The sequence below is a fragment of the Clupea harengus genome, chromosome 21 (genome assembly GCF_900700415.2).
Source record: "Clupea harengus chromosome 21, Ch_v2.0.2, whole genome shotgun sequence".
NCBI lineage: Eukaryota > Metazoa > Chordata > Actinopteri > Clupeiformes > Clupeidae > Clupea > Clupea harengus.
In genome coordinates this window covers 10,594,146-10,609,597 of record NC_045172.1, presented here as the reverse complement: position 1 = coordinate 10,609,597, position 15,452 = coordinate 10,594,146, and the positions used below count along the sequence as shown (strand labels likewise).

General features: G+C 43.6%; 1 protein-coding gene across 2 annotated transcripts in view; it reads right to left on the bottom strand.

The window, feature by feature from the left end:
• rbms1a (RNA binding motif, single stranded interacting protein 1a) overlaps positions 1–10,745 on the bottom strand; it is a 28,770-nt gene extending 18,025 nt beyond the window's left edge. Inside the window, exons 1-4 of one of the 2 annotated variants that reach the window (XM_031558374.2) lie at positions 10,294–10,745; positions 4,391–4,566; positions 392–450; positions 41–132 (exon numbers count right to left, since the gene is read on the bottom strand). In XM_031558374.2, coding sequence (XP_031414234.1) covers positions 41–132; positions 392–450; positions 4,391–4,566; positions 10,294–10,344 — 378 coding nt within the window. In that variant the 5' untranslated portion in view covers positions 10,345–10,745. The remainder of the gene's footprint in view (positions 1–40; positions 133–391; positions 451–4,390; positions 4,567–10,293) is intronic. The other variant, XM_031558375.2, reaches the window with a different exon arrangement.
• Positions 10,746–15,452: the final 4,707 nt, after the last annotated feature.

Sequence of the window (15,452 nt, the reverse complement as noted above, 5' to 3'; positions counted from 1 at the left end):
ACCGTGTGCCACGGGCTTGATGGTGATAAGCGTGTGATACCTTTGCCATCTGTGCCTGGACTCCGCTGGTCTTCAGCGCGGAGACGGCCTTCTGCGCCGACCCCGGACTGTCGAAGTCCACAAACCCATAACCTGTTATGGGGAGCAGGCATTACTAACAGGGGCGTGGACAATCATCTTTGGCAGACATACTTATTATTGAGGAAAAAGAGAAGTTTTATTCTGATTAATAAACACAATCTTTCAGCTACTCCTGACTCAGCTCATTACCCAGCGTTTTCACCATTGCGTAACATTTGTATCAATACAGAACTTGTACAAATTAAATCAACGCATTATTAAAACATTTTGGTTTTGTAATACCGAAATGTACTCAAAAACCATCACAAACCTTTGCATTTGTTTGTCGTCTTGTCAAGGATGGCTTTCGTAGACACAATTTTGCCATACCTGCGTACAGAGAGAAGAGAGAAGCATTGTTGAAAGGCTGGTAGCCTCTGACTGAGTATGTTCACAGGTGTTGAGTAACATGAAAGCCTATGTGTGGAACCGTGAGGCCCACTCCACCTTTCCTGACAGCAGTACCAGAGCCCTGTGGGGATGAGAGAGGCTAACCGGCCCCCAGTAGCATAGTGACATTCCTACCACTTGAACAAAAGCAAGTCCTCTATTTTATGGCCGTTTTCCTTTTAAAACTACTGGAGCATTGAATGCATAAAGATGGTGTGTGTTTCTTCAGCTGACAACACAATGTCTTATTTGAAGACTGAGAAGAGAAACCAGATGCTTGTAAAACGTCTTTCATCTTTATGTTTAAGATCACCAAACAGAAAGTGTGTGTGTGTGTGTGTGGGGGGGGGGGGGGGGGGGGGGCGTACCGACACAAAATGGCTGCTTTACTCAGTTAATAATGTTTGTTGTAAACCATCGGTGTTCCACAATTTTGAAGAACATTGAGTGTTGTTGTTTGAAATGCTGATTGGTTTTTGATTGTCTCCCTGCTTGATAGCAACCAGCCACAATGAGAACACATTTTCATTCATATCATTTATACTTCCACCATCACCACAATTCTGGGTCACTGGTAATAAAACTACCATGACAAAATCTACATTAGCACACTTATATCAAATACAACTTGCACTCTTTTGGGAAAGAAATCCCTGTGATTTTTTTTAATGCAAGATGATACATTTCAAATTATATTGTGTAATAACCTTTTGTCTTTGAGAGTGAGCGAAGTGTGAGAAGCTCACTACCTTAAGAGGTCAGATGGTTTATTCCTTCTTTAAGGATTATAGATGACATCCATCCAGGTGGAACAAAAAAAAACAAGAGTCTGAACGAATGATCTGAGCAGAGAACTTTGTAGCGCCATCAATCAAGTTGTTCTGACCTGCACCGGCAGGGCTTGTTATTAGGGCTGCTCCCCCATGGCACGAGAGAGGAGAGGGAAGTGTTTGGAGCTCAACTTACACACACACACACACACACACACACACACACACACACACACACACACACACACACACACACACACACACACACACACACACACACACACACACACACACACACACACACACACACACACACACACACACACACACACACACACACACACACACACACACACACCTCCTCTCCCACATTTCACCTTGGCTGAGAAGTAGCTGTCAGAGGAGAAAAATGGCCAGAGCTTGTAGGGGGAGGAAAATTCCTCCATTATCAACAGAATGTAGATGCTGACAGACCTGACAGAGAAGGTGGGAGTGTGAGGAAGCCTGCTGTCTGTCTGTCTGTCTGTGAGTGTGTGTGTGTTTGAGCGTGAGTGTGTGTGTGTATGTGTGTGTGTGTGTACATGCTCTTGTGTTTCTTCATGAAGTCACGGATGGTCTGGCGAAAAAAAGGTTAAAGAACTGTTTCCTACGTGTGTGCCTGCTGGTATGAGTGTGGGGGTATGGGTGTATATGTTTGCGTGTGTGTGTGTTTCCTTCTGCTATATTTGATTTATCTGCGACCTTTCTTATGGAAAAAAGGTCCCATTCTAGAAGGCAATGTGACATGTCTGGCAGCTGACAGAGATTTATATTTTCCATCACGCTCCTGATGAATGCTACGAGAAATACCATTGCATTGCATTCCACTGACATTTTCACAACTCTCTCCTTTTCACTCCCTGCGAGAGAATTTCATTTCTAAGCCGGCAAAATAAATCTGACACATTCTTCTCGAGATATCAGTTTAGATTCAGCGTGGTGTAGACCAAGAGATTGAACACGTAATCAAACCCTTGCTTTCAGAGCCAGGCAAGAATAAACAACAGTCTGAGGAATATTATGTGAAGGATGGAAACGGAAACATAGAAGGCACTCAATGACATTTCACAGATGTGTCATGTGACTCCTTGGCAAGGAGGCCCACTGGTGACCTTGGCCTTGACCCCAAGTGATGCACTTCCTGCCTGCAGCACACAAGTCCTGGCCAGAATACCAAACAGACAGGGATCATTTAGATTGTGGAATTTCTGGAATAATCTGGATTTTTGGAGGCGTGCTGTGTGCTTACCAAGTTTCCTTTTCCAGATAAAATCCAACATGCTTCAGAACAAGTCAAGGGCTTTTAAGCTCAATCAAAATATGTGGGTTGTCTCACCGAGCCAAGGGCTTCTAACCCATCAGTCGTTCTACCAATTTGAGGAGGAATGTTATCTTCCAGCAGAAAAGTAGAGTAGAAAAGTAAAACAAGGTAAAACAATCATCCCCTGGCCAGCTACCCATCCCCGGCAGTGCACTAAGCCAAGCCCATAATGTCAACATGTCCCAAACACAGGTGAGCTGGCCTACAATTTGCGATGATTTAAAGAGATATTTCTGGAACCTAGGCCAGTGCCAACGGAAGTAGCCATCAGATAGGTCCCCCTGTAATTGCCTCCCTGAATGTCACCATTCCATAAAAATGTGAAATCTGAAAGCCTGTTAAGCCCAAGGCTCAGCCTGATTCAATATGCCTCTCTTGTTACTTCAGTGACCTCAACTAAACCTTCAACCAGGAAAGTAGCCAAGGGGATTATGGCTATTTGCTAACTGACTCTAAAGAATCAATTTCAAGAACTGCCAGGGCAATGGCTTTGTTCCCACACGCAGAGTGGGATGAGAGAACGTACAATGCGGCCAGGGTGGAGGGAGGGATCGGAAGAACACGAAGGGGGTTTATTCCATGCCTTCGATCTTTGTCAGCGTATAGAGGGCTTTTATGCCAACCTAGAGATAGCTATAAATACAAACTGCAAATCTGTACATTAGTCATGCCACATTACAGTGGCCCGGTTCATGCTGAATTATAGTGGCATTTTCAGTCTCATTGACAATTGTGATCACATGAATGAATCCCTGATTTAGTTACCTTGTTGATTGGATTTAAGAAGATTCTTTTAGCTAGTTTGATATCTCTAATGGTCAATGGATGAAATGTCAAAGCAACAAACAAATACAAATTAAACAAATATCCCTTCCTCTCATGAAGGGAGATTCTCTGCACTTGTGAAATTACTCCACTATGACCATAATCCTCTGATTGGTGTGTTTTTTTTTTCACAGGAGTTTTGAAAGGTGGCTAAACACAAACAGCTGCCGTTACCGATGGCAACGCGGTTGAGTGCCTCCCCTTGTGTGCCTGTCACGGTGCCAGGGGGGAAAATCACACACAAGAGGGAAAACACAAACACGACAATCACCACATTCAGCTGATAGCTCTGGGGAAGTCCCTGTCCCTGACAAAAGCCATAGCCCATGCACACCAGGGCTCTCTCTCTCTCTCTGTGTGTGTGTGTGTGTGTGTGTGTGTGTGTGAGTATGAAAGAGAGAGAGGATGTGTGTGTACGCCTCACCTACCCTAAACACCTCTCTAAGCTATAGCAGCTTCAACTGGCTGCTTTCAGACTTGCTGGACACAGTTCAAAACACACACGACTCTTTATTTGCCAAGAAGTCAGCGCTCGGAAAAAAAAGATGCAAGTAATTGTACGAAGGACCTGGGGTTACATCTAGTCAGGTAGTTAGTTAAATCTGGTTGAAAGAATGGCTTTAGTGTTAGACAATGAAAGTGTACTTAGACAAGCAACACCTGTAGCCAGCTATAATTAAGCATGCTCTTGTTAATTGTTAACCAGTTGAGCATTAATATTTATGGTCAACTGGGGTTGTTTAATATTTATGTGTCCAAGGGGTTGTTTACGACTAAACTTATTGTCATGGCATGTTAGAGGCTTTTCTACAAAGACAAGCCAAAGAACTCTAACTGGTACACTTTGTCTAAATGTGCATAGTTGTAGTACTTTAGTAACACTGTCCCCCTAGAAGAGTGCAGGGCTGGTTGGTGCCATACTCACGGCTGACAGAGCTTGACCAGGTCGAGGTCGGTGGTGGACGGTGGTAAGCCACGGATATACAGGTTGGTCTTGCTGAGCTGCTCCCATCCTGTGGTGCTGCTGCTGCTGCTACTGCTGTTGCCGTTGGTGCTTGGGCTGGGTGGAGCCATGGGGTGGGTGGTCGTCATGGCAGTAGGCTGTGATGGCAATGGGAGAAGGTTAAAAAGTGACATCACTTGTCACACTGCATTATCAATAGTGCAGGCAGCCTATGATTAATATTTTGAATAAAATTTGGTAAATATGGTAAATGTTGACAGATTTCAGACATGACCTCTAAAAGAATAAAGGGACCAGTTGTCACTCACTGAGAACCCATATGTTAGTATTCGGCATTGGCCATTTGGAATATTTGGAACTCTTTTGTTTCAGCGCAACATAAATACAAATGCACTGTTCAATACAAAAAAGTTCTCAGATGGGTACAATCTTTAAATGAAGTATAAATAGAACATACAGCTAATATGAATGTTGAAGAAACTCAATATTCTATTGATCTTCTGGATCTAGAACAAGAACACTTTTGTCAACAGACTGAGCTCAGGAACATTCTGAGTTCTTGTTAATAGGTACCCTTAGAAGGACAGGCTATATCCACCCGCACAAACAAGCCACTTCTGCAACACAGATGAGCCATCCCTACATTCACAGTAAGTAACCTGACAAAACCTGAAAAAAAAAACCCTTATCACCTGACACAATTTAAAGGCACTGGGTACCGAAATCAATCCTTCTATCCCTTCAACGACCATGGCATTTGTGCCAAAACAAGCATGCCCATCAATTATATTTTCCAGTGAAGTTTTGTGTGTCTCTTTGCCCCCCCGCCTACACACTCTCTGCACTGAATGTTTACTGCCTTTTACACACGAAGGGCCGACCCCCCCTTTCCAGAGCAGTCACAATGAGCCGTTCTTGTCCCGACCTGCAAATCACCTCTCTTATCTCACAGCTCTATTTCCCCAAGGGCCTGTCTGAAAGCTTACACCCCCCTCTGCCTCTCCCTCAAACATAGCCAGGCCTCCATCTCTCTCTCACTCCTCTTTCCATCTCTCTCTCTCTCACACTCTCTGCTTCTCACTCTCTGCCCTTCTCTCTTTCCCTCTCTCCCCTCCATATGCACTCACAGTTTCCAAACTGTTGTTTTCCTTTCCAGGCAACACAATGAAGCCACTGGAGAGATCCAGTGGCAAGAGATCCAGCCTTGGATGCCACAGCAAACCGATCCTCTCTCTAAGCAGAAGTGATGGGAAGCATCCTCATAGTATTCTCTCCCTTCTTTTGGGAATACGGAAAGGAAACAGAGCCATGGAGTAGAGTAGTGCACCTACTAAGACATGGAGGAGAGTAGTGCGCCTACTAAGACATGGAGGAGAGTAGTGCGCCTACTAAGACATGGAGTAGAGTAGTGCGCCTACTAAGACATGGAGGAGAGTAGTGCGCCTACTAAGACATGGAGGAGAGTAGTGCCCCTACTAAGACATGGAGGAGAGTAGTGCGCCTACTAAGACATGGAGGAGAGTAGTGCGCCTACTAAGACATGGAGTAGAGTAGAGCGCCTACTAAGACATGGAGGAGAGTAGTGCCCCTACTAAGACACTTGAACCAAAGAACTCCAAACAGAGAGTATGATTCTATAGTATTGAAGCCAGATTAGGGCTGTGGTTCTATTACTAATGTAATAGGGGTTTCAGGAATGAGCACTACGAGTTTCTCCATCAAAGTGATTCTGAGTAGGTCTGGGGTGGGACTCCATTCGGTAAAGACAGGACAAGGGGCTGGGGCTGGGGTGGGGGTAGGGTTGTCATGTGACTAGGTGAGGTAGGCCGGGACAGCGGAAGTGGGGGCCTCTCACCCACCACATGTGCTCCATCACGGAGCCTGACCACAGCCCACAGTCCACAGCCCACAGCGCTGAATCACTTCCTTCCTGTGACTCATTCATTAAAACAGTGTCCATTCCACACAGCACTCTCATTACAAACAAAATGGCCACGACAAAAAAGCACCAATACTACCTCAAATAAAACGGAACCAAAAACACCTCCCGACTATTCACACCAAACGAAATTACAGAAACACACCAAAACCTAGTGAAAACTATAGCGACTACTCATACGGTCTGAAAGCTTGTGAAAACTGTGAAGGTGTAACTAATCAGCGGTGGAATGGTAGGATGTAGGAGTTAGATTTGCATGATGTGAAACACGGTACATGAAGATGAAGAGAATTTCTGATGGCTCTAATGTCAAAAGTGGCAATTTAAGCAAACAGCAAAGCAAGCTTTGAAGGCACCTGGTAAAGGTTCTGTGGATCCTAACAAGGAGCCATATGTGCTTTGACATACTGACCTACTTCTCCAGAAGTATCCCTCTCCCTGACACACATGCACTAACACATACATACACACAGAAGAGAAGTGAGCATAGCCACACATCATCTCTATCTCTCTCTCTCTCACACACACACACACACGCACACACACGCACACACACGCACACACACGCACACACATACACACACACACACACACACACACACACACAGATGAGCATGGACCGACGCACGCACACACACACACACTCAGGTGAGCATGGACGCACGCATGCACACACACACACACACACACATTTGGGAAACACAAACAAAATCCCTTGCTAACTCATATGGAAACATACACATACACACACACACTCAAGTAAACACAGACAGACACCCACTCCCATTCGTTCCAGCCTGTCATGTCATCAGACTGTGGCTGAGAGGACACACACACACTTGCTGGAAACTATGAAGTCAATCCACCTCCTTGTTTCAAGAAAGCGCTCATCCCCCCCACACCCTCCATCTTTCTGTGTCAGTTAGTTAGAAGCTAAATCATTTTAACACATCTTCATTTATTAGAAAAATCCTCCATTTCAAAGCTTTGATTCCTTACAGGACCAGGTAGAGGCATGAGCTAATCCTGCTGCTGAACCCTGGTATTTTAGGTGTCAGATATAACTAAAGGCAGACAAGCATGTCAAGTTGTTTTCCTCTGAGGGAGTGTCGAGATCTGGAACCATTTCTAACACCAGGTGGAACCTATACATCAGTCATTTTGAGGATGCATGATTTCGGTGTCTTAATAATTCCTCTTGAAGGGACGGCTACAAGAGCCCCATTTATTCCTGTGTCGCATCAACCAGTGCTCTCAAAGGGACCAAAGCAGAGGACCACATCTGGGTATTTTTCCTCAGGGTGGCTGTGTGTGTGTGTGTGTGTGTGTGTGTGTGTGTGGAGGGGGGGGGGGTATATTTCCTGAACATGGAGTAATTCAAAGAGTTGGAGACAAAGGAGCTATTGATTCCACAGCGAGTGAATGAATGTTAAAACTTGGAAGGTAGCCACAGGCCAAACTTAAAGGTCATGGCAGACGTATCTGACCACAAACCAAAGGAGTTTCAAAACGACAGTGAAGGGAAAGTCACCTCTTCCGAAATACTCTGTTTTAACACCCAGGGTGGGCAGAACTTCGCGAGAATAAAAGGCTATTTGGCTTGTTCCCAAAGGAGGGTCCTCAAAGGTTCTCTTTGGAATGCTTTTCAGCCCTAAAGAGTAATTTCAACCTAGCAAAGGATTCAGCAAGAGTTTTTGTGTAAAAAAAGGTTCAGTGTATCTATTTTTGAGGATCAATCTTTTATCTAATCTCCCCTGTTACAGATGGCTCGCCAATGGTTCATTGCAATGATGTGGGTATACCAAAGGCTTGTACAAGGGTTCTTCAAATAACCTTCATTTTTAAGGTGCTTCTGTGAGGATAAGCAAAGAATCCCAAGTGACAGAATGGAATGAGAGAGAGAGAGAGAGAAAGGAAGGAAGGGAGGGAGGGAGGGAGGGAGGGGGAGAGAAAGAAAGAAAAGTGTAAAGCAGAGAGTAAAAAGGAAACTGAAGAGTGAAAAAAGGAGCTAAATACAAATATAAAAAGGGTGGGACAAAAAATAAATAAAACCAGTATAAAAATGAGTGTTAGAGGGAGAGAATGCAGGGAGAGAAAGAGGGAAGGAGGAGGGAAGAAGAGAAGGAAAGATCGGATTGAATCTCGAAGCCATCTCTCATGTGTTGGCGTACCCCCTGAAACTGCGCAGCTATGGGGAGCAGTCATCTCTGGCCATATGGTTTGTGTAAACTGTGAAATCGCAAGGCCACATTAACCTCTGCAAGCCAGTATCCCACACAGACGAGAGGGAACTCATGGGGAAATGCAATGGAGGCTCCGTCATTCAGGAATCTCTCTGTCATAAGTCAGAACTTCCCAGGTTTTTTTTTTTTTTGTTTTTTTTTCAGGCATATTAGAGCAAATTTTCTCTTCTTAAGATAGTGTCTAACCCTCCCCCACCTTTCAAAACACACATACAGACATGTGAACATAGAGTTAGGACACAGGTGGTTGAAGAAAAATAAATATTCCTGAAGATTCAGAAGGTTCTTGTGCCAATGGCCATTCAAAAGATAAGCCTGGTATTATCAACAGTTTAGTATGCCTGGATGATTTTTTAAATATATATATCTCTATACAGATATTTCTGGAGGTTAATGCTCATCACCAACTAAATGTAAAATCTATGCTTTCAGTCCTAATAACTTCACTTAATCTACTCACTGCCATTTCATAATGCCTACGGGAAGAAATGAGCTGCTACAGTATCATATAGCGGCCGTCATTAAGCTGCAACTCCCCCTCTCTTCCTCTCTCACTGGCCACACCCCTGGATGCTCTGACCCTGAGTACTACCACAATGGCAGCTCATGAATATGCATGAAAGCCCCAGCTTTCCACCGCTCTGAGCATCCTGCGACCCCATCCTTCCATTGGGACACCAAACCTGACTCAAATTCCCTATTAAAATAGCAAAGGCAAATCCCTGATATCTGCTGATGTCATTGTTATCGACAAAGTGTAAAGTGAGAGCTGGATAGGAAATGACAGGGCATTTTTAGCTAACACCAAACAACCCCCATTACAGCCGAACTGAGATGACATTGCCTAAATAAAACATCACATGTAGCTTGGGTCATACATGTTGACAGGATACAGATTCAGCCCGAAAGGAGATGAAGGGATTTGTAAATACGAAGGGATGTAGATAGAAACAGGCAGGAAGGGAACGTTCAGTAATTCAAAACACTTGAAGAGGATTCCTGTTTTATCTGTATCAGCACAGCCCGGGGCAGGGACGTTAATTCACTTATAGACCGGATGTTAAACGTGATATGGTCGTAGGCTACAGTATCTCGTGTGCATTGCAAAGCTGTAGCCTGTGATCTCATGTGAAGTGAACGGGAACTGTTTGCTCGTCTGTAACCAAATATGCATCCGTCGTTTCGGAAAGGAGTATGATAAGCCGTTTTTTCCCATCTTGGCTATCTCCCATCATTATCACGACAAAGGTCATCCAGGCTGTGTAGCGTTCAGGACCCACTGCCTACATGAATGCATCAACCAACCTCCAACGTAACATCGGCGATATCCACAGACTATTAATCTCAGACTAATTTTAAAATAGGCCTAATACAAAAACATATTAGCTACGCTTTTGTTTTTAAATTGCTTTCAGTTGAATGTCATCAGCCATCTGAAGAAAACGAAGGGACAAATGCTAGCATTGGATTAGTTTACGCGGACCTCTCGGTGTCAGCCACTGAGGCTGCTATACACTGGTTAGTGAGAATTTATTTTCGTACCACGGTAAATTACCATTACTATCTCTTCTCGATACAAATACGCAGACAATAATGCCAGCAACGATATACAAATAACTCGTAATGTAATCAAGTTTGCGATATACAGAGGATCTCTTCGCAATGTTATTATGTAGACCTACCTGCTTACGATACGGAGTCCTCATAGGGTTGGCAGTGTTGGCGAAGATCATTTTTAATTCCTTTGGTTTTCGATACTCGAGGATGCCAGAAAAGTATTCAGGGTAAATATCTTACAGTCGATGTGTATCCCGGGTTTCTTTACAGCTCACAAATGATCCACATAGCACACGGTTTGTATGGAGGCTTGGTTCGCCTTCAGCAATGTTAAATGTTTAGTCTCTAAATGATACCACTGAAAGGTGAACTTTAACAGTAAAAGATGTCCAAGGTTTATTCCACCTTGGGTTGACTAACCAGTTTCAGGAACCCGCCCGGTTCATTGATCTGCGTCCTGTGGCCCGCAGCATAGACCCACCTACTGTGGAACAAACCATTCTTCCGTGAAAAGTTAGGGAAAACGTAATCCTTATCATATAGTATGAGAGCCACCACGATAACATGTCTGTAAAATGCAATGAGCCTAACATTTGTTTAACATAAAGACTTGATTATTCTTAACAGTTCGATTAAGGGACACTCGAAATAACTGAAAATAATAAAAACGCTCCACACTTTCCCCCTAAAAAGCAGTTTTGGTTCAGTCTGGCATGCATACCACACATTCCATAAACCAACCATCACATCCCATCTGCAGTACCCGGCAGGAGAAATATGCAAGAACCCGCAGGGGTTGTCCCAACCGGAATATATCCTAGTTATTCATTGATCTGATCAGACTTCACAAATGTATTGGAATTCACAACGAATGAAACAGTCTCTCTACATTGCACGCTTCTGATAGCTCGACGTGGATTTTCTCTCCTTTCTTGAATAATTGGCAGAACAAATAATCTTGTTAGCATTGTCGTGTTGCCTCTCACGTTAAACCACCAGATCAAAACAGTGTCTCGGGGGGGTTTCATTCGCATGGAGAAGGCGTCAACCCAATTAGACCGAATCAACATGCGCCCCGTGGATATCTGCATTCACATGGAAATATCCTTTTTTGTATTGATTCACAGCTTATAAAGTCTGTCAGAGCAACGCACGAATTTCATGCAAACCGCTTTCCCCCAGGACACACATACCTAATTGAACAACTCTGTAAAGGCCACATATTGCTCTCTTCTGACAATAACATACAGTCTCGCACAGTACCACAGAGTTCTTAATTATTTAACTTCATATATATTAAGTCATCAAAAGGCTCAGTGTCAAGGCTTGTTACAGTCAACAGAAGAGGTCTCCATTTTAACTCCAGTCAATATAGACATCTGTACTATCAGGGATAACTGACCTCTTGTTACAGTTACAACAGCTCTGTGGACTACTACAGTATTGGATGTATGGAGAAGATTTTTTTTTGGAAAGAATTGCATTGGATATGGTTATCAACAGCATGACTGACATATCAGCACTTACCATTTATAACAATCCGCAACATCCATACTCGAACCAACTTGAACCAATACAAAGCACACACACATACACACAAAAAAACACTGTATGCAGCAACTGTTCTGTGTTTTAAAAGAATTCCCGGTGGATTTGGTGGATTATTCTAGCACTGATCTTTGCCTTTCTAACTGGACAGTGTCAGGGTTGTGCGGGGCTGTCAGCCTGATCACATCCTCCCCTCCAGCCAGCCACTGAGCACGTGCAGCACTCACACTCAAGCTCAGCACTGATCAGTTAGTAGGGCAGCGGTGGTCACAAGCCGGAAGGGAACAGGGCAAAAGGGCAGAGAAACCAGAGCCAGAGGACATGTAGACACTGGAGAACTCGTATGGATTCTTTGTGGAATAACAAAGTTTTGAGTTTGGAAACCTCTAGTGTGGGTGCATTTGGCTTCATGTTAATATTTTACTGAATTTTAGTTGTAAAGGAGCCTTTACTTGCCTGTCACTCTGTGTCAACATCCGGACTCTACATGGAGTAGGTTCCACACAGGACCATTAGCATTTTAAAGAACCCAATGAGAACCTCTTTGTTGATCTGTCAGAACGTAGGATCTGGTAGAGGAGCAGAGGATCTTAAGAGCTTTAGAATAAATCTCTCTCTGTTGCTGCTTGCTAGCTTTACTCAATTACACCCCCACCCCACCCCACAGCCCAGCACATCCTGCTGCATGCTTTCACTTCAGCCGATTAAACAGATTTCATTCACTCTTAATGTAATTAATAAGGTTTAATTACATGAGCAGAGAGTGGGATGCCCGTGTTTGCTTCCAGTGTTGCTCTTCCAATTAAGAGCCGCTCTCTAGTAAAAAGACATGTACTCGTAAGGAACATGTAGTGGCACATGTATTAATTATCCTCTCTGGAGTAGCTCTTGTTTGAGTGCTTTATAGGATTAGAATGTCCCATGAAAGCTACAAGCTAAAATGTATTTGTCAGAATTAATACAGAGAAAAAGGCGTTTCAAACTGCTAACATGAAAGAAAAGACAGTAGAATAAGAATCAGAATCAGAATCACGTTTATTGGCCAAGTAAGTTTGCACAAACAAGGAATTTAACTCCGGGTAAAGTGGCTCTCAGTGTACTTACACAAAATATACATCACAACACAATACAACACAACAGCACAACATAAGGCATTTAAATGCCCATTTACGTCATGGTAAAGGACTCAGACAAGACAAGCAGAAACATATTCAATAGAGCCAACACAGCATTTAAAAAAAATGTGCTGAAGGAATTCAATTAACAAATGTTAATTACTTCGAGGGTCTGATTCTGAAGGCTTCATTTGTTCAAATTGAACCTAGACGCTATTGGCTGAGCAGCACTTCACAATACAAGTAATTGACAGTGACAAAGATCAGTTCATTGTCATGAAAAGAGGAATTCACCCGAATTTGAAAAAAAAAGAGCTACAACCGCAGCTCTCCTCTGAGGCTACAATGGGCATGACAGATCTGGCCGATTACAGGCTAAGCTGGAATGAAAACAAGCCCATATGGGGGAGCCTCCGGGAAGGTATTGAGAAACACAGGAGGAGACAGCAGGCTAACAACCTCACGGTCGCACACCATACTGCTCTACTGACACACATGCCAGAGACAGGCTGCTCAATAACCCGCAGCCACTTTTCAGAGTACAGTCTGCCACGGACTCTCAAAAGAAACAGTCCTTTGGCCTGTGCCCCCTCCCCCCCTGAGAAGAATTAAAGGTTCTACTTGTAACTTGTAAAATATTCTGCTTAGATTCCCCTTTTGCCAACAAATTATTCTTTTTTTACAGCAAAAGGTTGGGTTGTTAAAGTGGACAACATCCCAAAAAAATAAAAGAGGAAAAATTACCCTGTAGCCTAGTTATGTATGCGAACGCTGCACATCTAAACATCAGCACTATATAAATGATAAATCTGTAAAGATAAACATTTGTGTGTGTGGTCTACAGAAAAAGACATAAATGAATATTCAACTTTCTTTAGTCCATTACCATGGACGGATTAAGAAACCACGGGCCCCTGGGCCTGGACATGCTAAAGGCCCCCCCCCCCTCCACGAAAAAAAAAATTGTGCGCCCGCAAAATACGCACGCACACGCACGCACAAGCACAACCAATGTGTTGGATTTTACGGTCGAATTAGATACTTCGGCTATTGTATTGGGAAAGTAAACAGGTCAAAGTTTACTCCGTAACATCCACCTTCGGTGAGGTGTGCACTGCCCCGCTATTGTTTCTGACATTACATGTGACAGGGCAACAGCCGAGTGATTCTTTTCCAAATTGAAACTGATTAAGACCTGAGGGGCAGCATGGGGCAGGAGAGGCTGAATGGGCTGGCTATCCTGTCCATTGAAAAATCAGATCATGCATCACCCCTTTTATGTTTGAAAGGCGTCGTTCGGCAGGTGTAGCCTACTGTGCCTGCTTGTAGGTCTTGACTTTCAGATTCTGCGCCTAAACTAGCTATATCGTATCGTCTCATCACATGATCAAATAGAGACTTGACATTGGACAACAAGATAGGCTACATATTACCCAGCAATCATCATTGCATATCTGTACATGACAAAAATAACAAAGAAAATAAGAAATTGTTAATTTAATCGGTTTTTTAATAGTTTCTATAGTGTATGTACGATAAGCATATATTTTTGTTATAGATTGCCACTGACGATTTCCCCCTAAAAATGATGAAAACCATGACAGAGACAGGTTTGCCATTTTGAGGGAATATACAGTATAGGGTATCCTGGGCAGTCCCAAAAAAGTCATGCATGATCACTGTCGCAATAATCTAGCTTTTTCTAACACAGCACAGGTACACTCAATTAAAGCCATTAGCAAATTAATAAAATACACCTTTTTCAACCACAAATAAGAGATACATAACAGCGACTTCACGCAGAGGCTCTGGCCTTGAGGCCCCCTGAGCTCATGGGCCCCTGGGCCTGGGCCCAGTAGGCCCGTTCGTTAATCCATCCCTGTCCATTACCCATTTTAGAGTTGTGTGGTAATTTTGCCAAACTGTGGCTGTAAGCATGGGTGGGGCACTGAGTCACACTTTAGGGTTACAATGCATTGATGACCTGTTGCCTGTTAGGTCAAAAGGCACAAAGCCAATGGGTCAACAACAGAGTGAAAGAGACAGAGAGGAAGGGAGTGACAGAGAGGGAGAGCAGGAGGGATGTTGGATAGAAACACAGAACACGAGGAAAGACAGAAAAGAGAGTCAGTTGTCAGCCAAGTGAGAAAGGGACCTGATTCAGCAGGGTCACTGAGTGCAAAGGCGGCCATTGAAACCCCTGTGAGGCAAACAGGCCTGTTTTTGGGAGCCTCTAAATAAAAAACTGTCAGAGTGGTGACTTGTCTAATGGGTTTTTTCTTCCTTCCCCTCTGCCTCCTGTGTTGCTTTTGTTGTCCTTTTTGCTGTTCAGCTCATTCACGGCACACTTTGGGATTCCAAAGAAACGCTCAGCACATTCTACATTCTACATGATGAAGAGCTTATAATTTACCCACCATATTCACTCACTTCCTCTTCAGTGGAAGTAAGTAAGATCGAGGACTTCATCTCGTTCTCAGTTCTTTGACTTCCTCTCTACTTTGTTGTGTCCCATTCTTATGTTTTTTTTTTATTATTTCTCTAACTTACTCAGTCTCTCTGTCTCTGCCTCTCTCTCTCTCTCTCTCTCTCTAGGCCACAAACATCGGGCAGATGAGTGC